At 50.8% G+C, this 27,706-nt stretch overlaps 1 protein-coding gene and 1 long non-coding RNA gene across 3 annotated transcripts in view; one reads left to right on the forward strand and one right to left on the reverse strand.

Moving 5' to 3' along the window:
• Window positions 1-4,477, reverse strand: part of LOC116938782 (uncharacterized) — a 105,467-nt gene extending 100,990 nt beyond the window's left edge. For both annotated transcript variants that reach the window (XR_012930577.1, XR_012930576.1), the window contains exon 1: window positions 4,113-4,477. This is a non-coding gene — a long non-coding RNA (uncharacterized LOC116938782). The remainder of the gene's footprint in view (window positions 1-4,112) is intronic.
• The window catches only part of ZEB2 (zinc finger E-box binding homeobox 2), a 121,476-nt gene continuing 96,890 nt past the window's right edge, over window positions 3,121-27,706 (forward strand). Inside the window, exon 1 of the mRNA XM_032946396.2 lies at window positions 3,121-3,345. Coding sequence (XP_032802287.1) covers window positions 3,270-3,345 — 76 coding nt within the window. The 5' untranslated portion in view covers window positions 3,121-3,269. The remainder of the gene's footprint in view (window positions 3,346-27,706) is intronic.

Genomic DNA, 27,706 nt, shown 5'->3' on the forward strand with positions numbered 1-27,706 from the left:
GTGGAAGGTTGCTGCAGCTGCAAATCAATCACGAGCGACAGCGAGACATGTGGCTCTGAAATGAAAGCTCCGTTGTAATCTGCGTACGTGCAAAGCGCTGATAATAACACGAGAGGTCCGTAAGCCGGCAACAGTGGCATGGGGTTGAAGCAGCAACCGTCAGTCACATCACAGATGGGACGCGACGTTGAGAGAGGGAAGGGCATCATTATTACTACTGCTTTCTGGAGCAATTGGAACTACAGTACTGTCACTGTGTGGACGTGGCGGAGGTGTTTGCCCTGACGTGCGGACAAGGAGAAGGAAAACACAACGAGGACAACGCTGGAGCCTTCATCGCGAGGGGCGCTTAAGCGGCGAACGGGAGAGAACGTTGGATCGTTGCGGTGCGCGGCAGAGTTCGAGGGACGAAACGAAACGGGCACCGCGCGTCGCGTGAAGCACCGGGATCCGCGTGGTGGGCGCACGACGGCGCACTCCCCCTCCCCACCTCTCCCTTTCTCTACTCGTTATCGAAACAACGCGAGATTGAGGACTCCTCGATTGTACGTACACGTATTGCGCTTGCGTTCCGTGATGCGCACCGAGATGAAAGATAGTTTCGGTCGCGCGTGATGATGAAAACCCAACAGCAACAACAACACGACCCCACACACAAACACAATACCACACGAGCCAAAAGAGGGCGTGTATGTGTGCGTCGCAGCCCTGAGCGGTATTCCCGAAAACATTAACAAGAGGCTTCTTCAACGGTCTCCACTTCGCGCTGAATGGGAGTCATCGGTGCGGTAGAACCCCATAACTCGCCTAATGCCGTGTCGGCCACATCTGGGTGGTTTTTTCATCGTTTCTGAACGTTTCGAGGGCCTCCTCGTTTAGCCAATGGTGGCGCATCGACTCAGCGTTCCGCTACCCACCTCCGCAGACATCGCGCATTGCACATCACACAGGTCTTTATCCGTGAGCCCGTGTGCCCTGGCGGCGTTAGATGTCGTCGGGTGTGCAGGTGACGGTGCAAGTGCACAGGGGCCCACTGGTTGGATGGGGCCCTTTAGGCCGGGCTGCGAAGAACGGGGGTGAGGCAGACAGGAGCCCCCCCCCCCCCCATTTATTAAAATAAAACAGAATAAATGTTTAACCAGGCAAGGCCCACGAAGCCACATAGCTCTCTTTAGAAAGCGACCTCGCCACAAATGATAGCTCAACGAAGTGGCTCATCGTGTGGACCTTTACCACGGCCAATTTACTCTAAATGCGTGTTTCTAACTTTGGAGGGAAAAACCGGAGGACCCGGAGAAAAATCCACCTGACTACGAGGAGAAAGAGAGAGACATGCAAACTCCAGATATACAGGGGTCATGGTCGGGATTGAACCCATGATCTCCTGTATACCAAGCGAGGTAGTTAACATTTCGTCATCGTAACGCCCCCTTGGTGCATTGGATGCACCAATGTACCAATGCACCAAGGGAAGGGGAGCAGAAATGTTGTGTACGTCTCCGAACCATATCTAGACAAAATCGGGGGTGTCCCAAAACCCACGACACCGTCAGTGACTTGCACCTCTAACAGCAAGACCCACCATGCCAGCCACGCTGTGCGCACTGCACGCGGCGTTTCGAAGCCCAGAGATGTAGAAACCACGTGCCCCCCTACCATGCGCTACCTGCCGCAAGACCTACGCTGCCCCCCTAGACAGGGGTTCTCACGTGAGGCCGATACGGCTTGTTGAGAAGAACCACACGGACGTGCAATATGCACCGTCCGTGCGTGCGCGCGCGCGCGCATTGACTGGAACGGTCGCGTGCGGCTCGATGATATATCGAAGCCGTTTTTTTTGGTAACGGTGAACGCACCTCCATTAAGACGAGACGCGCACGTTGGAACCGCTCGTTTTTTTTTTTTTGGGGGGGGGGGGGGTGGGGGACTGTGATTACATCGACAAAGACATCGAGCTCTACTATCTGATGTCGTCATTGCACCCTTATTGCTTCCATTTACTCTTGTTTATCGATGGCTTAAAAAGCCGCGTCACGAGATGGCGGGCCGTAAAAAAAAAAGATCCAGAAGAAAGGAGCGTGAGTTAATTAAAAGAGGGCTCAATGCAAAGCGCCTATTAATTGACGCGTGCGTGCAGTTCAATACAAGTTGGCCACGCACTTGCGATAGCAAGCGCAGATAGCTCCGGAGTTGACCCCATTTTTTAGATAAGAGGCTCAACGAACGCGAAGCGACCATAGCGTAACTGTGAAAAGTCTCGTTAGCGAGCACCTAGCAAGGCACCCAAGTCCTAAACCATTGGGCGGCAACCTGCGCCTCCAGAGTAGCATGCGGCTCTTTAAGGACTGAGTTTGTTTCACCGAATTCTAAACAAAAAAAAATGTCGTCTCTCCACTTGTTATTTCAGCTGCCGACCCCCTGGTCTAAACAATACAACTATCCCAGCATCCTCGTCTCTCAACCGCGCATATTGTCTGCACACAATTTCGGGCTTAGTCGACCTAGGGGAGGCTCGTGTTGTATGCGGACAACAGTGGGTGTCGTATGGCCAGCGATGTAAGCCCGATGAATGAGAGATAGCAGCGCGGCGGTGCGCTAACCACCGCGCCACCACTCCCATGCGCATCGCACCCGTAGTAGTCTGAAAACGTAAAGTATCGTTTAAGCAACTCGCGTGTCGCTGCGGTGGAACGAGCGACGCAAGGAAAACGTTTAAAACAAAAACAAAAGACTCCACACATCACTCGAGTATATCCTCCTATACCTGTTGCCAGCGTGCGTTTGTGCGTCGACTCAGATCGGGAGCCGCCGCGCATAACGCTGCGATAACGGCACTCGTGGCGAAGTTTAAAAAAAAAAGACAGAGCTAACGCCGAGCCCAGCGGCGTGATGAGTGTGTGTGTGTGGTTGCATGTCAGCAGCGCAGTGCGCGCGAGTATTAAGTCCATGTGTGTGAGTGTCTGCCCGGCCTGTGTGTGGGTGTGTGTGTGTGTGCGTGAGTGCGTCTGTGAGCGCGCGCGCGTGTGTGTAACCGCGTGCGTGCGTGCGTGGGTCTGGCCACGTTGTGTGCGTGAGTGCGCAACAAAAAAAAAGGTCTCCAGGCGTGCGCGGCCACGTACTCGATAATAATAATAATAATAATAGGTGTCGGGAGGTGGCGAAAACGCGAGCAGGGCGGGCGAGTGGGCCGAGCGAGCGAGAGGGAGCAGCGAGGGGGGCGAGGGAGCCCGCGTCCGGCTCTCGCGCTGATCCCTCCCCACGCCTCAAACATGAAGCCGGAGCGGAGCATGGCGGATGGCCCCAGGTGTAAGCGGCGAAAGCAGGCGAACCCACGGCGTAAGAACGGTGAGTGGTGGTGGTGGTGGCGTCGCTCCCGCGGCCGGCTCGTTTTTTGCGACTCTGTCCACCGCGCGGGCACTCACCGCTCCGCCCGCGGACGGGGTTTGTTTTTATTTGTTTAGCTGCTGGCGTGGGTGTTGTTGCTTGGTGGTGGTGGTGGTGGGTGATGATGGTGCTGCGGGTCTTGTGTTGCTCAAGTTGTAGGAGAAGCAGGAGTTAGTAGTAGATCTACTGTGTTTGAAGTCGCAAAGTTTGCACTCGGGCACGCGCGCGCCCTGTGTCTGCGCGTAAAACCGAACAAAAAAAAAAGTTGCCGCTCCGACTTTGTCATTCGGGGATGCCGCGAACTGACGACGATGATTGCGGTAGTCATCACGATCTTCAACATCGTCTTCATCGTCGTAGTTTCATTGCGTGAACGTCACTTTACCGGGTGAGACGGTGGCGGCGCGGCGGCGGCGACGATGATGATGACGGTGATGATGGCGCTGTTGCTGCCGGGCCCGTTACTTACCGCTGCCGGTCCCGGGGATAACGGGACCCGAATTCGCCGCGCCTCCCCGGGCCGCTGAGCGAGCGACGCGCCGCGCCGCGCCTGCCCCGTCTCGCTAGAGGTCACCCCTACAAACGCCGTCACACCACATCGTGGCGCGACGCGCGTCTGTGTGTGTGTGTTGTGTTGTCCAACACTCCCGCGGTGTGCGCGCAATCGCCAACAAGATAACGCGACAGCAACAACAAAAAGTTCAATCGGAAACGCGTGCAAGACTCACCGAACGCACCTTCGCTGCGAGGTTTGCCCGTTCGTAATCTTACCGGAGTTGCGCGCGCGCGTGTGTGTGTGTGTGACAACACCGTGGAGCGGTCAACTCAACTCGTCGCTGCGACGTTGCGCGCGTTGAGCGAGAGATTAGAGAGATACGAGAGAGAGATGAGAGAGATACGAGAGAGAGAGGGAGATGCGCCCCGTGTCGGCTGCAGTCGTGTTGAGTTGTCATTCAGCGAGCGGTGGACGGCACGGGACAGTGGGGGGGGGGGGGGGTGAAACTTGCGTGGCCGCCGTCCTGTGCGCGCTGAGCGGAGCGTGGGGTTGCGGGAGCTGCTGAGAGTAGACGGATGGGACGTTCATTTCGCCCCCGTGTTTCGCGATCGCTGCTCCACTGCTTAACACTGTGCTGACAAACTCAGAGCCCCCCCCCTCCACAACGCCCCCCACGCACCCCCTTTTTAAGAGAGCCCAGCGGTTCGCTTTACGCAGGAAAAAAACGCGGCGCTGAAAATGTATGGTTAGCCGTGCTAGCTAATTTGAAAAGAAAACACAAGTGCATGTGTGTGTGATGATATGCAGGCCAACAGTGCTATCTATCTTTATGATATCCACAGCTCGGGGAGTCGTTTGTTTAATATTTTGCCTCTGCTGGTTTTGCGTTGAGAAACAACGCATAACGTAGCGTAATTGTACTCATGTGCTGTAAAGAATGACCTATTGCCCGAAACATCGCCTATTGTACATATATTTTCACCGTTAAGGCCACAAAGTTGTTGATGAATCTTGAGTTTTTGCTTATTGTACTTGGAAATTTATCACAAAAACGCGGCGGCGCGCTCCTGTGTGAAACCAAACATAAAGACCCCCCATATAGCCTTAAACAGACTATTGGGGCAAGAGCTGTTCGTGAGCATCTATGAATGCCAGCACGGTACACGAGAGGGTGGGCGGGTGGCCAGTGCCACGCCCGTCCGCCTTTGTCTCCCAAGTAACGATGTTTACGCGTCGCACCAGGTACTCATTTGAGGCTGAGTCGACCGAGGGGAAGCCCAGGACCGGTTCAAATAATCGTCACCGGTGTTGAGCGTGAGCGAGAATCGAACCCGGGTCGCCGGGTTCGTAGCGCAGCACGCAAACCGCTACACTGCCGCTCCCTGTATGAAACCACCACCAACCACCACCACCAACCACCACCACCACCAACCACCACCACCACCAACCACCACCACCAACCCCAAAAACTATACAACAAGTGACACAGGCGCTTCGTGAGAGCGGCGCGGAGTGAACCCCGCTAAGTTGCGGCGCTCGCGAGTTTTGATGTTCATACGGCACACAGCCTTTGTCAACAGCAGCGGCGGCGGCGAGGGTTTGCGTGCACACGTGGAGAGTGCGAAACAGCGGTGGGGGGGGGGGGCTCCGTGAACTCAGCTCGCACAGAATACAACGAGGTCCTCGGTGAGCACCGCTGTGCGTTGTGGTGAGTGCATCATCCAGCACTTGGTGGAGTCCTCCCGTGGGAGAATCGTCCCCATCATAGGCGAGTATCCATTCCTCTAGAACTCGCTTTAACGGGCCGAGCGTGGCTGTAATAAAACACGATGCGCCTCCGTTGAAAGAGCTTATTATGTTTGAGTCGTAGAACTCACCGCGCGCGTGCGTGCGGTGAGTATGGACATTGCGGGGAGCGGTAACGTAGCGGTTAGCGCGCTGCGCACAGAACCCCGAGTTCGATTCCCGTTCGCGGTCGGCCTCAAATGAGTACATGTGGCGAGGGTGTAAACATCGGCCGGGCGTGGTGTTGGCCACCCGCTCCCCTCGTGTGCCGTGCCGGCTTTAATAGGTGCTCGCGAGCGGCGCTTGCCCCAAAAGCCCGTTAAAGCTTTACGATGAATCTTTGTCTTATTTCGTACATGTATGTATGTATGTATGCAAGTGTGTATGTATGTGCCTTCTTTTTTATTTTAAACACTCAGAACAGAGTGTTGCTTCTCACCACTCAAACATATCACGGGGCCGCTTGGTGTAACGAGACGAACAGGGTTATGTGACACGCCCGAAGCAGGCTACCACGTTTGTTCACGGAGTTATCCTACCAGCAGAGTGGCAAAATTGCATCTTGTTGAGACCGTTCATCCTTTATCTCCCGTTGTTTATACAGGCAGACGTATACGTGTATAAGCACTTCACGTATATATATACACACACACACATACAACATGCAACATTTAGATAAGTTATCTCGATGTCCGTCGGATGACGCCAGTATTGCACGTTCAAGACGAACCCAAAACTTTATCGTCGCTCAGTTGCAGTGTGATCACAAGTACACACACACACGGTGTTATACTGTTGTGTGTACAACAGTATAACACTGCAGAACCGCGCGCGCAACCTTTAACACACACACACATACACATGGCGTGCACATTTTCATGTCAACCCAAGTCTGCATCGGCACAAATTGCTTCGAATTCATCGTCGTCGTTCGTATGTATGTCTGTCTGTTGAACTTCTTTCGCACCGCACGTAGCCAAGCGTGCTAATATGGAGGCGCTTTCGTTCGCTAGACCGACAAAACCACCTCCAACATCACAATGCCCGATCAACGTTACTGCGCACAACGTTACCCAAACGTCGGCCGTCTCAACTCCCCCCCCCCGCCTTAACCCTCCCCACCCTCTCCTCCCGTAGGTGGCATCGCGCCCAGTCGGAGCAGCTCGCAGTGAGTGGTAGGAGCGAGTTGTTTGTGGGGGCGGCTGCCCACGCCGCACGACGCGCCACGACAGTGTCCCTTTGTGCGTCGCGACTCCAGCAAATTGCCCCATTGTTTGTGATGAGTCGTGCGCGCTTCCCGGAGTCTCTCTCGCCACCGCCTCCCCCCGCCGTTGATTGCCGCTCGGTGCGCGCTTCTCGTTCCCACACACTCCGCACGTGTTTCGCGAGAAACTACGAGCGCGCAGGAAAGACGACGGAACGCGGCGGCTACCCCAATTGATCGTTCGTCGACCACGCGGCGAAACGTTTTAACGTCCTCCGCATGCTCAGCATCGCAGCGTGTACAACAACACCAATAATAATAATAATCATGGGCGGGCATTGGCACGTCCGATCTGGGGGTCTCCTCCCCGTGTCGTTGCTTCCACCCAAGTTCTGTCACGATGAGAATTCCCGTCAGAGACTACCGAACCTTGCTTTTAAAAAAAAAATCCACATCGCAAGTGCCGTGCTCGACTCGACCAGAACATGATGAAGCGCTTCGAGAGAATAACTCGACACAGGGCATTTCGCGTCTCGGGGGAGTTTTCATTGCGGCCCGGTCGTTAAGACTCGCAACACGAGAGACGAGCGTAGATCGTGTAAACGATGCGCAATGGGGTGCTCGGTGTGACGTTGAGCGCACGTTTTGCGCTGCCACGGGTCGGTGGTGTTCAAATGCACACGGGCACCGATGCGACCGACTGGCCCGTGAACGCGACACTTCCAGCGGGGGCGATCGCTCGTTAAATCCGCGAACGCCAATACACATATGTGTAGTGCGCTCGGCTATTTAAAACAACTCCGGGTTACTTCGACGCTCGGTGCTCACAATTCCACGAACGCGTGCCAATATAGTCCCTTTGTTGGTTTATATAAATGTGTTATTGATAGTCTCCACTCCAGTGCCCGATCTTCTCCGTCATTCCATTCCATTCATTCAATCATTGTTCGTCGTTATTTATCATGCCCTTAAGCGGTGCTTATTCTCGAAATAAATGCAGCGCACCTTCATTGGTGGCAGCGATTATTTTAAAAGTGTCATCGTGGTGAGACTTTGCGAGGCGAGAGCTTTCTGAGCGAACCCAAGGTCGCCTTTCGATTCTCAGCGGGCTTTAAAGCGTAAATACCGGCCACGTTCGTTTACGTTTTAATCCACAACAAACGGGGTGGGGTGGGGGGGGGCTGATGTTTGCGCGTGTAATGTGTGCGCGCACAAGTACGTGCAACGCGAAACACACACACACGACGTGACATCGCGAGTCGTATCAGCGCGCAGGGGAGATCCGAACGCGTCTTGCCCGCGCCTTGTTGATGCGGTGCGAAATAATGTATCCGCGGTTTTAATCGCGATGACAAATACCGGGAGCGTGGCATCAGGAGGCATCGCATCGTCGGCGTTATGCTATTATTAACGTCCCGCTTTGTTTGTTACACTGCACGTTACATTGTTTTTATTATTGCATACACATACAACCTATTATGTGCACGTAATCGCAGAGTTGAGAGATTGCAGGAGGAAGCCGGCGTCGTTTGTCCCCCCCCATCTCCTCCTAATTGCTTTGTTTCTCTTAAACGTTCATTTCTTGAAGGCGTTTATAACGCGCGTTGCAAAACTCCAATGTGTCCGAAGCCGGAACGCACAATGTATGAGTCGAGCTTCGCGATATTCCTGCCGGAAGCGAGCTGATCACAGACAAAAAAAACAAATAAAGATCCCCCGTATTGCCTTTGCAGACTGTTGGGGCAAGTTCTGTTAGTGAGCACCTATGAAGGCCGGAACGGCACACGAGGGGGTGGGTGGCCAGTACCATGCCCGGCCGCCTTCATCTCCCCAGTGGCGATATTTACACACCGCACCAGGTACTCATTTGAGGCTGAGTCGACCGAGAGGAGGCCCAGGACCGACTCAGATAATCGTCACTGGTGTTGGCCGTGAGCGGGAATTGAACTCGGGTGGCCGGATTAGTCGCGCAGCGTAGCGCTAACCGTTGCAATACCTCTCCGACAGATACGCAGACACACACACACATATATATGCAGAGCTGTCGTGCTGCGCACGCGGTTTGCGCTTCCACTTGTGCGCAATTTGCGCGCAGCGGCTCCGCGTTCCGAGTCTCGCTACAGCGCGCGCACTTCCTTAAATCACGCGCGCTTCTGTAACGTGCGCCAAGTCGCGTTAGTTACAAGTAACGTGCGCCAAGTCGCGTTAGTTACAAGTAACGCGGGGGGGGGGGAGGGGTCGGCGCCGAGAGGCGAGTGACAACCCAGCCAAAAATCGTGCAAAGGGCAGACTGGATGGACACTTTCGCGAGGTTGTTTTTAGTGAGGATCTGGTCGCTTCTCTGCGGGTGTGTGTTCGTGGGTGTGGAGGCACCGTGGGTGGCGTGCTGTCATCGGGGGATCAGGGAGTGCATCAGTGGTGCGTGCGCTCTTGTGGTGTACTCTACCGATATTCTCTTTTGCCGAGACAAGGGTGACCCGGGGTGTGGCACCGCTCCCCCCCCCCCCACCACGTGGGGCATCGTGACCCGCTCAACGGAAGCCCCGCTCACGACGCGAGGAGATCCTGTCACTCTCCCACGCGCGGTGTTAGCGAGCGCACATTGTGCAATTTCTCACGGCGTACGCGCAGCAGAGATGAATAGGGTCTATGTATTTAAAGTGCCGCATGAATGGGTGCCGATGCGGCACGGCGATTTCGTTGCACACTCTGGGGGGGGGGGGGGGAATCGGGTTTATGGTGAACTGCGGTTTCAACGTGCGCACTATTAGCAGCAGAGCTCGTGATCGCGAACTCATCCGTACGGAATGGGAAGAATTGGTGACACGCCTCCAGCTTCACATTTCTGGGAAACAAACGGGGATACGTGTGCGAATATTCGGGTCTCCGTCATAGGAAAGCGTCGTTTGCACGATTTGACCTCGGACCAAAGACACATGATCAACTCCAACGCTCAAAAGAACTCGGGGCAACGTAAACTCGCTGGATCAGATTCACGCCTCGACGGAACGGCCGAATCACATCGTTGGTGCTCGGCGCATTGATGCGTTCTTTTGACAACAACAAACATCAGACCATAAAGGGAACATTTCGTCGGCTACATGTATAACTGGGCCAATGGCTGTAATTCATTGGCTTTGGATTTGTTTTTTTTTTCCATTGATGGGGGGTGATTAATGCACTGCTCTATGAACTCGGCCACCCAGTCACCAGAGTTCAATTCCCAGCCACAACTAACATCGGCTCTATTACCTATCCTCGCTGACCATCGCGGTAAGTAAAGTGCAGCCAAACAACGCCCATGACAAAGAGGCATAGTGGAGGTCATTATTCACCAGTGCATTGACAGAGTAATGTAAATTATTATTATTGTAAAACAATTCGCCACGAGCGATGTTTGGGAACTCGAATTTTAAGTGAGTGTTCGTTCTGGTGTCGTACTGGGTGCAGGCAGCCGGTCGTGCACAATTCTCACCGCACCACCCGATAGCGTGCGCTGCTGTACTGGCCTTAACAGGCGCTCGCCAACAGCACTTTGTTGTTGCTGGCACTCTATAGAGCTAAAGGGGGGGGGGGGGGTGGCGGCACATTTGTGTCTGCACGAGTGCGATGCTTAATGTGGACCATCAATCAACGCGTGAGTGCGCTCGCTGCGCAAACAATATATCTGGCCATCATCATCACCAACACGCTCGTCGTCATAGGCGTCACCACCACCACCACGGTTATTCTTCACAGCCACACCGAGTGGTGAATAACGTTTCGCAACGCACCCCTACCACGGGCCACCTTAATGTTCAAACTTAACAAAAGGGTCGGGGGTGGGGGCTCGTAAATAGAGGGGCGGCGGCGGGCTGGGGGGGGGCGAAGTGAGCAAAAAAACGGAGCGCAATCGGAGAGAATGGTCATCGGCAAGGGGACCACTCTATGAGCGGCGTGGATCACGAGCGCGCAGCAATCGAGAAGCTACGGCGTTGTTCGTGAGCGCGGATCAACCCCGCTCACGGCGGCGCCACTGGAGCGACTTGCTTTGCGGCTTCATCTATCAGTCAATTAGCCGTGCCCTCTATTGGACCAGGTGGGAGCCTACCAGTCAATTAAGCAGGTAATTCGTTATTTTATGTTTTCCGTGGTGAAAAAAAAAGATAAACAACAAACGGTTTTTGTCGTTAAATTTTTTGTCAACTAAACATAATTAAACTGAGTTTAATTTAGGTGAGAACAACACTTTTCCTTATGGTTACGTGGGAATTGTTATTATCATCAGTTTGAATGAACGCATTAGTTGCAAGGTTAAGATTTGTGGTCTGACACCGGCACGCAATAGACTACTCTTGGGAATGACGCCACGGGGTCTGTAACACCCACTTTGCGGCAGATGGTACCCTTTGGTGATAGCGACGTGCAGAAATCACTGGGTGGCCACGGGAATCGAACCATCACTTTCACGGAAACCTGCTCGGGAGTGAACAAGCCGATAAGAAAGCCATCCATCCACTTCTATGTGCATATTCTATAATAGCGTTCGGCTATTATTATACATTTTTTTGTGGTTCAATGAAAATAACCCACGGCGCAACGCCAAATCGTTCATTGTCAAATGCAAAATACGGTCGGCGCTTCGCGAACACCGAAGCCACGCGTCTTTGTGAGTGATCGCAAACGCCGCCGTGCAGTGCGGCTCGCGATGAGAGTTCATGAATTCTCCGCGCAAATGACACGGCGGTGTCTCGGAGAACGCTCGTGCGTCTCGCTCACGCGCGCGGTCCTCGCACCGTGGCGGACGTCCATCCACGAGGAGCATTTGCCGCCGAGCATCCGGAGAAATGCGATGCGAGCTGTAACTTTTTATCAGGCGCGTGCGTGGCCAGTGGGCGCGCGCGCGTGTGTGTGTGTGCGTCTGTGCGTGTGTGTGTGTGGGGACCGTAGTGTAGCGGTTAGCACGCTGCGTCACGAACCTGGCGACCCTGGTTCGATTCCCGCTCACGACCAATACCAGTGACGATAATCTGAAACCGGATTCTGAGTCTCCCCTAGGTCGACTCAGCCTGAAATGAGTACCTGGTGCGGTGTGTAAGCATCGCCACTGGGGAGACAAAGGCGGTCGGGCGTGGTGCTGGCCACCCACCCCCTCGTGTACCGTTCCGGCCTTCATAGGTGCTCGCTAACAGCACTTGCCCCTACAGTCTGTTAAGGCTATAGGGGGATCTTTGCCTTTGTATTTGGACCGCAGTATAGCGGTTAGCACGCTGCGTCACGAACCCAGTGAGCTGCGTTCGATTCCCGCACACGGTCAACACCAGTGACGATAATCTGAACCGGATTCTGGGCATCCCCTACGTCGACTCAGCCTCAAATGAGTAGCTGGTGCGGCGTGTAAACATCGCCACTGGGGAGACAAAGGCGGCCAGGCGTGATGCTGGCCACCCACTAGTGTGCTGTATCAGCCTTCTTAGGTGCTCGCGAACAGCAATTGCCACAAAAGTCTGTGAAGGCTATACGGGGGATGTTTGTCTTTTGGGGATCGTAGGGACAAATGCTCTTAGCGAGCACCTAGTGAAGGCTGGCACAGCACATGATGAGGGCGTAGTGTGCCCAGCACAACACCAGACCCCCTTTGATTGAAGCGGGTGCTGATATGCTACACCAAGTATTAGTTTTAGGCCGAGTCAACAAAGGGGAGGTCCAAGACACATTCAGAATCCACTTTGGCATTTGTGTGCCTGTGTCCGTACGTGCCCAGGTAGACTGGTGGCACAGTTTTTATCGCAATTCCCTATGATCCCAACGACCGAGGCTCGATTCCTGACCATGCACATTCGTGGTAAGTGGTATCTGCACCTGTGTGAGGCCCCACCGATGGTTTAAAATCCGAATTCGCCACTGAACATGTTACGTGAGCATCAGCGCAGGGGAGAGAACAGCAGTCCGATGCAGTCCTGGCCAAACCATTGCCTTAATAGGTGCCCATCAACTGCACTTTCTCCTCGAGTACATAGGGCTACGGTGAGGATCTTGGTGTTATTTTGTATATGTTGTATACTTATGAGGGGTGGTCAAAGAGTGTTCAGAATAAGAAATGAAATTATGCCATGCATCATATATTAAGCTATATAAATGTCCAGTCATATTCAAAGTGTTTTCCTGCTTTTTCGAGCAGTGATCAGGGCTCGTCACTTGTGATGCTCTGACCAGTGGTGAAGATGACACATTCCTATGACAAGCGGCTATTCTCTCAAAACTATTGCTACAGTCCCACTAAATGGTGATAATTTTACCGACCTCGAAGGAATGATAGGCACATTTGACTTAGAAGGGTGTGATCTCGTCACCTTGCAATTACCAGGGCAACACTCAACTCACTCGGCTCTTCCCCTGGCGTAATGCATTTAATAGCACAAGTCAATTGATAGTAATGGGTCAACGGATAAAAAAAAAAAAACTGATTGAACCCTCGTAAGTTGGAAAATGTGGTGTTTGTGTGTGGTGTGTGCCTCGGTTTGGTGTATCTGCCCGTGTGTGTATCTGCATGCACCTATGCTCGCGCGTGTCTCTGGATTTGCACGTGGGAATTTGTTACCTCGTGCGTGTGTGCGCGCGCGCGCGCGGGTGTGCAGCGGGTAACGGCATTTGACAGCGCGCGCATTGCGTAATGGGGTTTTGCCCGGGTTTTTTCACACACACACACACAGCCACCCACCCACCCTCTCCTGCTCACTGCCTCTTTAACGAAGGGACACACTGCCGAGATACCTACCGAGCGTTCACAGCGCCAGTGCGTGGCGTGTACACTGACACGCGTACTCAAAGCGCCGTTCCTGTGTGTAAAGGCGAAAGAGAATCAAGGGGCTGTCAACAATGAGCATGTTGCCATGGCTTGAGCTCCGGTCTACCCCCTTGCCCCCCTATCTGGCTATCTGTTTGAGCAGACAAATTCAACACGCTTTCGTAAAACCTAACGCAGATAAATTGACGAGAATACACTCCACTGGCTGCTGACCACATCCCAACACCGTTGCCACAGAGGTGTGATCCGTGTTCAGCAATAGAATGTTCCGTGATTCCGACTTGGTTGAAACTTTCTTTGGCCAGTCCACCCAAGGGGTGCAATGTCCTGAGTGGTCCCTCGCAAGTGTCGATGCCGAATGCAGCCGTCATTGTTATCAGAGCGCTCGTGTTTTATGCGCGTAAACCCCCTCCCCCCACCCCCCCCCCCCCCCCGGGTACCACCTGCTCAAATATTGTCCACGTCCACTTTTTCGCCGAAGCCGCAAGCTTGCGGAGCAAAGCTGTCCGCGCGGCCACACGGAGAGTCTGGGCGTGCGCCCATTATGGGTTAAGGTGAAAGCAAGGGGTGGGTGGCGGTGGGGTTGTTGGTGCAGAAAAGGGGAGGGGGGGAAACTGTTTATTCAATCGCAGTCTACGTTTAATCGCCGTGGTAATTACCGGCATTTACTCCGGTATTTGGTGTAAAATTTTGTGCAGGGACTTGGAATAGCACCTTGGGAAAAACAAATAAATGTTGCGTTGTGCAATGATACACGCGACCAGTCGTTTTTGGTATTTTTTTTTCTGCAACGCTTTGATACGTTTCCACCACCTTGTTAAACTTCTCAACGTAAGACATCCGTTATTGGTGTTACCGTGCGGATGTCTGCTGCTGCTGCTGCATCGGAGGACTTGGCTCCGTCCCAAGTTTTGAAGTTAAAATCCTAGGTGTGCTTCATGTCAGTCTAATCATCCTTCCGGGTTTGACAAAACAAGTTCCACCACCCACCTTTGTGAGAAAGTCAACAGTGGTTGTGTTGCGAAGAGACTGGTCCCTGCCGTAGACACGTGTACTGATTCACCACTGCTTTTCTAACCGCGAACACAGACGAGTGATGATTGTTTGAGCATCGGGACACTGACTATTATCATGAATTTTGCCAGCTGTTTTTTTTTATACGTACCAAACACATTATTATCTCATTTATGACACAATCCCTGCCATGAAATAATTCAGGGGCAGTGTGCGTGTGTCCCTTTGTTGTCGCATGTTCGGCAGCGCTGCCGCCAAGGCCCGTGCTGGAGTCGCGAACGTGGAGGTCGTTGAGTTGCCCTGTTTTTTTGTGGGACATAAATAGTGTGAGAGTCAAACGTTGAAGAACTTACCGTTGACTACAAGTCACCGATCAACCTCCCAGCCAGGGGTGAAGGTCCAGCGGTGGAGAGATCAGCGACGCGGTATTAAAATTACACTTCTTTAAACACCCCTGACGCAATGTATATATATCCCTGTACCTCCGATTAGCGCGGTCGGCTACGTACGGTGCGAAAGAAGGTCAACATACGTGCGTACGTACGTATATGTCAACCCACTTCAGGGGGGCCCAAAGGGAGGCAAGACCCTTTTGCTCCTCGGTTGCCCCCTCCAGCTATCACTGCACTCGGTTAATAAGGCTATTGGCCTTGACCAGCAATGAACGTTACAAATGCCCTCTGCTGCCTGGCAGAGATTATTTTAAAAAGCAGAAGCAGAATTGACCTCGAAGAAACATTTTCACGCACCATGTGTAGTGCACTGCTTGATTGGTGTTTGCCGTACTGCATTCTTAAACGTGGCGCTTTCACTTTCTTCCAAGTCAGAGTTTGTGGGCAGAAGCGTCAAAGATAAATTAACTTTCCTTTATACAATACTCAAGCGTAATAGCATATTCTCTACAGCCTGCTGCCAATGCACCGCTGGTTGAAAGTCTCTGCGTGCCTTTGGGTTATTGGGGTTGTTTGACCATACTTTGCCACGCTGGGCAGCGCAGTTTGGTGAAGGAGTGAGGAAACCAGAACTGGTTCTGATGCCACGTGATGTTGGCTGTGGCAGGAAATCAAACTCAAGTTGCCGGGTGTATGGCGCAGTACGCGATTCGCTGTGCCACCTCACCACGCAGACAATAATGATTACTTCCAAAGCCCGGAAAAGTCTGCAATAATCCCTGTACCATTACATTGCAAACTGTTTATTCAAATAATAAGGACTCTTGACTCCTCGTAGATTGGAAATAATGACATTTCCGTACAGTGCCCGCTGTGCTTGTTCATCCATTGCGGAGTTGTTGCATGTCATGGGCAGGATTTCCTCGTCGTTTAAAGTATGCTAAGTCTCTTGCCACATATCTGTGCCGGTATTTTTAGGTTAAAAGCTCCGCTTAGTGGTAGCAGTGCAGCGGGTTTTTTTTTCCCGCCTTGTTTTTGCCCTCATCCCCCAGGGGTAATTGGGGCATTTTTTCCCCCCTCTGTGTTTAGAGCTGTGGTTTTTTTTTGGCTGCCTGTCGGGCTGGCCCTTTGATTTAATCTCACGGTAAAATAGGAGACAGGCAGGCAGGCACCGTTAGCTGAACTCCGACCCTGTCTGTCCCGTGAAGCTAATCCCTCCCACACGCCTCGCTCCTGTCTCCCTCCCAGCCCCTCCCCTGGCCTAATGCCTGGAGGTGTGCTTTAACTCTCACTGGACTGGACGGCCTTTCAGATACAATTCCTCTTTTTCTCTTCTTGTGTCCACTTTTTTTTCCTAACCTTTTTTGTGCCTTCCTTTCTCTCTAATTTCCCACCCATCCTTTGTCCTCGAAGTGAACATTCTATAGGTCAGCTTGTTTTCCCACACGTTTGTATAAAATATAAAGGTCCATCCCCCTGTTGTGTTCTTTCACACAGGGGTGGGGTGGGGGGGGGGGGGGGGTGACTCACATAATTACTAGTGTTAGTTCTTCATCCGGGAATGAGCAAATAATGTGTTTAGAACATTGTTCTGCAGAAGCAAATGCATTCCTGAGAAAATGATTGGAATTAAATATTGTGGAGAAATCATATTCCAAACATTTCAAATAATAGCTGATGATATTGGTCTTCCCATATGAACACTTAAGCAGCCAATATATGTACTGCCCATATCATACACTGATCGTTTATGGTAAAACAAATAATCCACCCACCCAAAATTCTGGTGCAGCTGCAAACAATTCTCTAATGGGATTGAAACACTTTGGCACAATTGTTGTGCTCTGTAAAGACGCAATGCACATTTTCTTCCGTGGAAGTTTCCCCGTCATCGACTCGCCTCTTGTAAACGCACTGTTCTCCCCCGAGTGACAAACTGTTGCAATATTGAACACGAATCGTGTTTACACACCCACGATTTGAATTTCACAACTTTTACAGGGCTGCAAGCACCTCTACACACTGTTCTAAGAAGGTTTTAACACCAACATGTGCTTTGGAGGACTGCTTTGGGCTTGAATGATTATTCTTACTTTTCAAATCACAGTATTATTTTCTAGATTATTTTTCAGCATGTACATGCAGTTTGAGATCTCGGTCCCAGAGTGAAGTATTCCTTTAGCTTTTCTCTTCTCTGACTGCAGCAAACAAATACGGCATGATCTGAACTCGGCAGAATATTTACACCTTCAAGAGTCTACCATGCACACCCACTGTGTCTGTCAGGTGACCGTATATATGCATTTCACAACCATAACTTTGTGAGTTCAAATCCTGGTACAGGAACTGACTCAGGCCATCATCCATCTGAGGCTGAAACGATAAGCACCGCCGTGGGAGAAATCGTGTGGAGAGATTGGCTGCTGCCACAGGAATGCGAATTTGTTTCACCACTGTTTAAGGGCCACCAATGTTCAAGATCACCAGTCCGTTCCTGAAATGACCGTGAAGGTAATTAAACTTGTCTTTACCTGTCAAATAAGCTCTCGCAGTTGCGTTTGATCCAATTAATTCCATAGACCAATTTATTTATGACATAAAATGTTCATGCAGTCAACGGTTACCGGACTGACGTTGTAAAAAAAAAAACGCGCGGCATTCGGGCATCCGCATTTTTACCTTGCGCGGCAGCATATGGAATCAAACCCTGGATGGCAGGCATCATTAACTCCACGCTCAGACACAGCTGTAAGCATCAGCCCCTCGTGCCACCCAGCTACGCCGCTGGCCCCAACGGAAAGTGCTTCCTTGTTGCCGAGCGCGAGCGCGGAGGGCGCCTGGGCTTGCGGTGAGCCGGGGTGTAGGGCGGAGGGAGCCTTTTGACCCTGGGTGGCAGGGACACTGGAGGGGGGGTGGGGTGGGTGTGAATCGGGAAGCGCGGGAGACTCGTGATGGGCGCATGCCGTGTGACACTGGCCGTGAAGAAGCCCTTTGTCCCGGGAGATTCTCTGGCCGTGGTCGCGTCACCTCCTATCGCTAGCGGTGCAGACGGCGCCTGCACATGTGATCGTGTCGTTGACTCGACGCTCAACCCCTGCATTCTCCTCGTTTGTTATTTTTTTGTTTCTCGTTTACCGTGGTTTTTTTTTTGCGCGTGTGTGTGTGTGTGTGCTCCCCATTCCCATTTGCATTGAAACTAAACTGCCGTTCAGAGTTTCGTGGATATTTTCGTTTACGACTTTTGTTTCGTAAAATGCGGCACTCGTATGTGTTGATAGCTCCTAGTCATTGACGCAAATGTCCACGTTATCATGGTGGGGGCCAGTCTATCCATGGGATGCTCACTGTTGAATTCTCATAATTTTGATACGCCTTGTATAGACTCAGAGGAATGATAGGCTATGTCATAAATCAACCTCTGACAGGGATTTGCACTCGTAATAATTTAATTGAAATGAGACTGATGGAACTTACAAAAGTAGTATCGTAATGAGAGTGGACACACACATTTTCAAATTTCAGTTGTCAAATAATGTAACCACCTTCATATATGTGTGTTGCGTGTCCGCGTGTGAAATGCTGTTGTTTATTTTGTAAATCCTGTACAGACTTTTAACGACGTGATCAGAAGCAGACTCCAGCGGTAAAAAGGCCACGAGGTTACCATTGGGCACACCCCTTCCCCCGCCACCTCCACAAAGCGGCGGAGAACACACACCGTAGATTAACACAATTATAAGAATTTACATCAAAATAGGTGTCTCCCCAAATCTCTTGATGTCCAATTGATGTACGGCGTTGGTGCATACTGCGTTGATTAAATCTCAGTAACGCGCTAACCCCCCGAGAACCCGTGAGGACGGTAACACGTCCACACAAGTTGCCCTCTGATGGGCAGTGCTCAGCGAAGCATTTCGAGGAGTATTTATTTGGGTAATGTTCTGTCCCTATCTGTTTGTCAAAAATACGGGGAGATACCTCATTATTCCTGTATTCTGTAGCGTAAGGGTCACCGAGATGTTTTTTTCTTTCTTTCTTTCTAAAGGTGATCCTTTCGAGGGCACATTGCATCAGCGAAGGACCGCGCGGCATTGCGACAAACGCGAGCCCAGCTAACGTGAACAGAGCCATGTTAGCCGACGACGAGGGAAGACTACGAAAAGTAAACCTCTTAAAGGATGGAAACACGCATTGCGTTAGGTAGAGAATGCTACCAATGAGCCAAACTAAATCTCAAAAGTGTCTCCCAAGTTCACAGGGAGCAGAGGAAGGCACTCGTTTTTGCATTGAGCCAGCCGTGTGACCACACTCGGGGACGTTGTAACTCACAGGGCGGACAATATGATATAAGTGATACTCACTTATCCACCTTGATTGGATGACTTAATTAAACTCATGAATTGAATTTGAACTCGTACACCTTCTGAATGCAAATGAAGCGTCACGTAACCAGTGCCAACATTGTCAATCTACTGCTGGATGAAGCCCTCTCCACGCCGTGTCGGTCGTAGGGGCTCTCGTACCATACCAGGCTGATCAGTGTGGGTTGGTGAAGGAGAGGGGGGGGGGCAGACCAGGACTGGTTGAGATATCTCTCATTATTGATGTTTAATGCGGATGGGAATTGAACTCAAGTGCCCGGTTTAATTATGCAGTGCATTACCTACTGTGCCACTACCCTCCCCCCCTCCCCTACTGTGCCACTACCTTCCCCCCCTCCCCCACTGTGCCACTACCCTACCCCCCCCCCCACTGTGCCACTACCCTACCCCCCTCCCCCGCTGTGCCACTACTGCCCCCTCCCTCTGCTTGGACCCCCCCTCCCCCACTGTGCCACTACTGCCCCCTCCCTCTCCCCCCTCCCCCACTGTGCCACTACTGCCCCCTCCCTCTACATCTCCCCCCCCCCCCCACTGTGCCACCACTGCCCCCTCCCTCTCCATCCCCCCCCTCCCCCACTGTGCCACTACTGCCCCCTCCCTCTCCATCCCCCCCTCCCCCACTGTGCCACTACTGCCCCCTCTCCCCCCCCCTCCCCCACTGTGCCACTACTGCCCCCTCTCCCCCCCCCTCCCCCACTGTGCCACTACTGCCCCCTCCCTCTCCATCTCCCCCCCCTCCCCCACTGTGCCACTACTGCCCCCTCTCCCCCCCCCCTCCCCCACTGTGCCACTACTGCCCCCTTCCTCTCCATCTCCCCCCCCTCCCCCACTGTGCCACTACTGCCGCCTCCCTCTGCTTCGACCCCCCCCCGCCCTCCGACCAATAACTGTGATGCCAATGTTAAGTCATTGCTGTGTCACCATAAACACCTGTCTCACATTGTACCGCTAACTGAGTGACGGTGTTGCACTGACCAGTCTACTTAATGCCGTTATACAAGGGTTTCGAAGAGTCACTAAAATGGCTTACTTCGGGGAATTACTGAAGTGTTCCTATTTTGCTGCAGAGTGAATGTAACAAAAATCTTTAGCGGCGTTCGTTACCCTGGATGAGGATCCACTCCGTTGACTCGACACTTCATCATTTCTCTGGGAGGCCAACAGTTGCCATGGCCGATGGAGAGGTTGTCTCATAGGAATGTGGAATTTCCACCATTGGATTGTTTGAGTATGACAACACATACTGCCTTTCGACTTGAATCCGTCCATCCGTGACTATGTCCACCATGTTTCTCTTACAAGTGAGATTGTGCATCTCAACGACCTCTCAGCATGTTAAATAAAGGACGTGGGTTGATTTGTTGATTTCCTTCGCGCCAGCTACGGGTCCATGCGAGTTACATTTTGGTTAAATGAAGGAAATGAAACATTCTTCTATTGCCACATTGCATTGTTATAGCAGTTGCTAGTGTTGGAGTCAAGTATAGATGAGAAACATCCCTATTGAGGAAAAGTACTGTACGCAATAATAATATATTGTGGGTGGTTAATCTGACCACAAAACCAGCAAACAGTCGATTCTGCTTGTGGACATTGTTGAACCATCTTGGAAAAGCCAATAAGCTAATAAGCCATTATCTTTATTCCCCCTATCCAGATTCTCAGTGCTATGGTTAAGAGTGTTTAAAATCAAGGGTTGGCTCATGCCTCCAGGGTCAATTATATAAGTATAATTTAGTTAGTCGTCCAAAGTGGTCTTGCGAAGATTGGACTGGCCCCCACCATAGAACTGAAGAATTTCCACTACTGGCTCATGAAAACACCAAGGGTGATGCACACCACTCCTTTGGGAGACACTGATTGGACTGGTCAGCCCACACCACGAGACCAATAACTTTGTGTTTTGTTCGCCGCAGCACAACGTGGCGGTGTAGTCAAAGGTACCAACACGAGATACACTGTTTCTGTGCAATAACAGGTAAATAAATAAGAGCACCGTTGAGATTATGCGTCATTCAATTAGTCGAAGAAATGGCCCTCTCAGTTTAATGCATTTTTGTAAGATTTGTTTAAAGAATGTAAACCCCTGGACCAGTTTAAACTTGACCGCATTGCAATATAATGCATTGCTTTAGCTTCATTTTGTGCTCTTTTCTATGACATCAAGTTACCCAGCAGCATATGTCCAACAGGCTGGTGAGACTCGTTGAAGATAAAACAGATGTACAAACTAGCAATTAGGCGGCACTCATATCCATCGGTGGTACTGAGTCAGAGGTGGATATTGCACCATGCCTATGGTGGAGATCAGTTTATTCGCTTGCAAATCACTGTTGATGTGTTGAACCCCACAGGGATTATGGGATAAGCCGACCTCATACAGAGATTTGAAATCACGACTCGGGTGCTCTACCATAACATCGCCTGGCCGAATGAAAGAGTAAAATAAAATATATGTTTAATAAAGCGACAGCCTCTGCATGCTATGGTGGGAGAACTGATCATTACATATTTACCTGCACATTTCGGCAGTGCCACTTGTAAAATTAGATGTTTTTCAGCAGTATAATTTGAAGTTTGCAGGGAAGAGTTTCGTGATGTTCATTGCATTAGATGTTGGTCGTCATATACCTTCAGAGGTTTGCTTAGGAGCAAGGTAGCACCAATTACGAGTGTCCCCCAGCATCTTATTCCCACGTTAATCTTGCCCCGTGCTCCTACGTTTACACTGCGTCTCTCTCAGTCCTCGGCATGAATATTCAAGCAGTGGCGCCGCTTACTGAAAACAAAGATAACGCTGAAGGTCTAGTGCTGGGGAAAGTTTTAATTAGTGTGCCAGGGTCATCTTGCTGGGACCCCTGCAAAGGCGTGGTGTCAACCACCAAGTAAGTACAAGCAGAGGACGTCTTGATCTCTATGGGAACACGTGGGCCTATGTGGGAAAGGGAGTTCATTGCTGAAAATGCGCACGTGTACACGGGCAAGAGGATTTCTTGCAACAGAAGACCTCCAGTTGACATTCGCGAATGATTTCAAGATAAACTCACAGTATAAAGTTTTAACAAGTTTAAAATTTAAAAAGCGAAAAATTCCAGTTGTCCACACATTTAAATGAGAATTGAGCGATACTCAACTCTGTCCGCAGCTCAGACCCAGTGATGGAAATTTCACATTCATATGTTGGGGGCCAGCCTCTCCAGGGAAAACTGGTCAACCCCTATTGTGATACTCACTTTATTGACCCTGGTGAGATGATGGGCTGAGTAGACCCCCCCCACCCCCCATCTATGACTTAACCTTTTTTGACCTGATTGCAGGCCAGTATTTTTCCCATTCGCTTAATTACAGGGAATCCGGGAAAGGGGCACTATGGTTAGAGATCACTTGACTCACAATCAGAAGACTGTACGTTCCAATTCCATTTGGAAAGTCCATCACCCCTCTGGAGTTGGTAAAATTATTAGTACCACTTTGTTGGATATCAATAATGGCCATCCTGTGGAGAGACACTGACTCTCACCAAATAAATGTGGAAATGTTGCCACTGGCTCATGCCCATTAACGTAGATGGGCACTGCCCCATTGCTTTATTGAGCCGGCAGGCGCTTTTTGTCTTAACCTGACTCGATTACAGTGCCTGCTTTTCTCAACACAACGTGGGTGCGATCGTGCCATTCCGGCACTTGCAAGCCAGCGAAAAAAGCCACCCTGTCCCTCCTACCCCTTCCGTCACTTTGCTCTCGCCTACTCTGGAACCGAATAGGTGCTTCCCCACTTCAATTCTGGAGAACACCCTTCGCTGCTTCCCCGTTTAAGCCCTCGATTCACCTTTCCCTCTTTCCACGGAGCGCACAGTCGGCCGGTCGGTCGGTCGGTCGGTCGGTGTAATTAACGCGAAACTGACGGTAATCGTTTCCGACGGGCGGTAATTAACGACTCGGCCGTGTGAAGTGCAACCCCTCAGCCCCCGAAGGTTGAGCGAAGGGAATAAGAGAGGATGGGCGGGGAGCGAGGCCTCGTTAACCCTTTCAGCTCGCAGTTAATAATAAAAAAAAGCCACCACGAGGAGGGCAATTGCGCTGCTCACCTCACTGCCGCAACGTTTGGTTCTGCGCGCTCCTGTGAGTGGGCGAATCTTTAGCTTCCAAACTCACATCCAGAGCAACACCTCCCGTGCTCCGTCAAAAAAAGCGTTTTCTCGAATTTGTTTTCTTACAAAGCTGTTATGTTCAGCCAATCATTAACAACTAATTAATGAGGTTAATTATTTTATTTAATCGCTCCTCCTGGCTCCGAAATAATGTATCTTATTTTCTTTGGATCGGCACGTGTTGCCTGGCTGCTACATTTGGTTTTTTTTTTTTGCGTTAATTGTAGAGAAGCCGTTACTGACTGGTATTAAAACAAAAATAACTTAGGAATTTTATAGGTCTCGAGTGGCATGTGAAATTATATGCACATTAAACAACGCCTATATAATTTAAACAACATTTTTATGGCAGTACTTATGGTAAAAGCAGGCGTTTCTTAAGATATGATGTGAGAAGCCTGTTTAAATGAGTATAGATTAGAGCAGATGTACATTAGCACCTCGATCCATCATGGGAACCCCTCTCTCCACAGGTCAACCCAACTTACTATGTAGTTGGTACTCATTTTATTGACTTTGGAAGAGTCATGGGCTAAGACATCTCTCAACCGCAATTTGAACTTGCAACCATTCTGATTGCGAGTGGAGTCCTCGAATCATAAGCACACCACCTTTATATATCGTACAAAATTGCCAATGGGCTATCGTGATGGTCTAACAGACCAGTTTTCTTTTTATTGATTCTTGAATAAATTCGTGGGTGTTCTAAAATAGAATGAAACCTCGTAACCTCAACTGGCTACGTGGAAGGTTAGGGTAGGGTGCGTCGGCTCTGCCGCCAAGTGACGTAAATGACACTTGGTATTGATGAAAATACCGTGTCCAACTGCTTTAGTGCTGTTATGAAATTTGCTCGAATTGCAATAAACAAATTGCGAGTTCAAATTCCGGTCAGGGGTCGAACTCAGCTCATCACCCACCTGGGGCCAATAAATCGCGTACCATGCTGCTTTTTTTGGTGGAGTTGACACCGATCGTCTTACGACCGGTGGCAGTCTGGTCTCCATCACGGACATGCCATGAACAGAGATCTGTGCAGCCTCGTGCTCGCTTGAGCAGGAGTCGACGCTCTTCGCTTTAGATTCGGAGCGAAGGGTGGGACACGGAGGCCGCGCTCCACAGACACGCGGCGACGCGCCGCGTGCACAGGGCGTCCACGCGACGTAGGTCCACGCAGCCCAGAGGAGACTAAAACAAAGATCCTCCGTGTAGCCTGTAACAGCCTGCAGGGGCAGGTGCTGTTAGCGAGCGCCTATGAAAGCCAGAACGGCACACGAGGGGTGGGTGGCCAGCACCACGCCCGGCCGCCTTTGTCTCCCCAGTGGCGATGTTTTTTTACGCACCGCACCAGATACTCAGTTGAGGCTGAGGCAACCTAGGGGAGGCCCAGAACCGGTTCAGATAATCGTCACCGATATTGGCCGTGAGCGGGAATCGAACCCGGTTAGCCAGGGTCGTAGCGCAGCGTAGCGCTAACCGCTACACCGCCGCTCCCCGCACACTCTCTCGCCCGACCGCCCGCCCGCTCTGGCTGAAGGGGCTATTCAGCAACTGCCAAGGAATCCGGGGAGCGGGGCGCCCCCGTGTTTGCACCGCTCCATCCCAGCGCGTGCACAGACGTGCGGCGACGCGCGGGTTTCATGGGAAATTCCCAGCGCCGTGGCCGGCGTGCACCCTGTCGCCTTGCCTTTTTAGTTAGTCGGCCAAATGATATATTTTTTTTACACACAGGTCATTTATTTATTTCGGTTTTTTTAAATATGTATATATAAGTCTCTCGTGCTTTCTCTCAGGAGTGCTTGGCTGGCCAATGTGTGGGTGTGGGAGGCCCCGATCTGTGTAGGGGTGGGAAGGCCTGTGGAGCGGTGGCTCTGGGATGAGGAGCGAAGGGAGGGAGGGGTGGCATGAAGGTGACATCATGTCCTAGCCATGCCTGTGATGTCCCAAGCTCTTTTCGTTTGTTGCTTGATCATAAAGCCACATACGCATGGCGCCACAAACCGACTGTAAGGTCCTGGTTACTCCCAAACTGCTTTCGCAGAGGTTAACAAATCAAACAAGTTCAATCACCTACGTGGAAAAGCACACCTTCAGCCGCTTCTTACTGATGTGTAACGTCCATATACAGCCATACTTGAACGAGCGATGAGCAGTTCCCATCTCTGTTGCTGGTCCTGAGCTGGCCCAGTAAGACCCTCTTAATATGTGAATTCTTATTCTTGGTTCTTTCGGTAAATAATTATTTTATTGTTTCCCTTCAACGTGACTTTACCGAAAGAACCAAGAATACGAATCACTGCAGTCACGACAGCTTGAAATCAAAATGTGGATTCTTCTTTCGCGAAATATTGATCATTTTTGCGACATTATATTTGGATAACCAGTTTGAAGTTTCGCGCCTTTTTTTTTTTGCCTTGACCATTCGCGATTCGGCAACACGGCATCGTGGCGTAGGGGTCGCTTGTCCAGCGGTGGATTGTGCAAACAAACTCGACGCGCTCACGCACAACGCAAATGTGCCCCCGACATTGCCGAATGCATCTATCTATCTGTCTGTCCACTCGTTGAGGACGTGTGCCGTGCGGGCGCCTAGATGGGCGTCTTGACAATTCCATACTCCTATAACAAAGACAAGCCCCTTCTGTTGGACAACCTGACCTCAGTACGTGAACTCATGAGCCATCGGATCGAGAGTTTGCCAAATGTACGAACAACTTTGTGGGTGTTGATATTGCATAAGATAAAAAAACACACACACACGCACGCGGCAAATACATTTATTTGCACACGCCAGAAGGAGGGGATTAATTCAGTGCCAAGAGTAAAGGTGTGTATCCGGCAGTAAGTTGGAGAGCGAGTTGACGCTGATAAATAATAAGGATTTGGCTCAACAGATACAGGGTATTCACTTGTTGTATCGATTTTTTTGCACACAGCGTTGGTGTACGGTGCTTTTTTCAGGAATATTTTGCTGGGTTTTTTTTCCATAGATTTTCTGTTTGCAGAGTCACATAGTCACTTTAAGATGTTTTCTTGTTCGTGTTTTTGTTTGTTTGTTGTGGTTGCACCCGATTCAAGAGCCGAATGGCTCACAGGGCTATACCAAAATAAATAAACTGAAAAAAACCTGAAAAAACTGTTACTTAATCCGTGCATCGTTGCGATACGTCGTTTTGGTTGAGGTTTGAGCAACAATGTTCTCGTTGCATACGCTAGTGTTGGTGAGGCTCACATTTTAAACAATGTTTAAGCATAGCCAATCCAGTGGCACTTAACTAGATTCGCGCAGTGTAAGCCCTTTCTAATAATGCTCCTCCTTATTGTCCTCACGTTGAGCTCAGTGGAAAAGCAAATGGACTGTATGGTAAATAAAGCAATGCAAAATGCCGTAGGCGCCCTTTCCTATTTTCTCACAATTAAAAGTTTGTCGGAACAACATACGGCATTCAAGCGTGGCCTGAAGAACGCATATTGATATTCTGAGAGATAGTGGGTAGGGCCAGCCACCTAAGTCACGGTTAGCTTTAGTTGGTTGTTCAGCCCTGCTGCCTAAAGTCTCGTGCATTGTCTAAATGTGACACAAATGCATATTTATGAGCGATGGGTTTTAACCTTTCAGACATACTTCCTAATAACCTTGAAGCCCCTTTTTTGCCCATTTCATTATCTCCCCTTCATTACCATATGGTTGCGCTCTGATGGAGTTTTTTTCTTTCTCTTCCCGTGCGTGCACTATTATGTGCACGAGGCAGGCGTTCGTATAGATTAAATATTTACGGTTTTCGCACCCCAGTGTTTTGTCTGGGCAGGTGATTTCTCAGTCAACGCGGGCGCTGTTCGCAGGCGTCTCAAGTACCCTGCACTCCAATTTACTGCGGAGTTGAAGGGGGGCCCGATACACGAGAAGAGGAGCCACTTCCTTAAAGCTACACGGAGGGCTAATAAAACACGGGCACACCTCAAATCCATTTACACACACACACACACGCGCGCGAAGATAATAGACAAAGATTAATTTTACAAACAGTGCCCTCTTGGACCATTTTTAAATGAATTAATGAGGTCTTGCCTCTTGAATGTGTTGGTGCATTCTTTTACCCCTTCATATTCCC

Source organism: Petromyzon marinus, chromosome 4 (genome assembly GCF_048934315.1).
Source record: "Petromyzon marinus isolate PM22_M1 ecotype Great Lakes invasive population chromosome 4, UKy_Petmar_22M1.pri1.0, whole genome shotgun sequence".
NCBI classification, from domain to species: domain Eukaryota; kingdom Metazoa; phylum Chordata; class Hyperoartia; order Petromyzontiformes; family Petromyzontidae; genus Petromyzon; species Petromyzon marinus.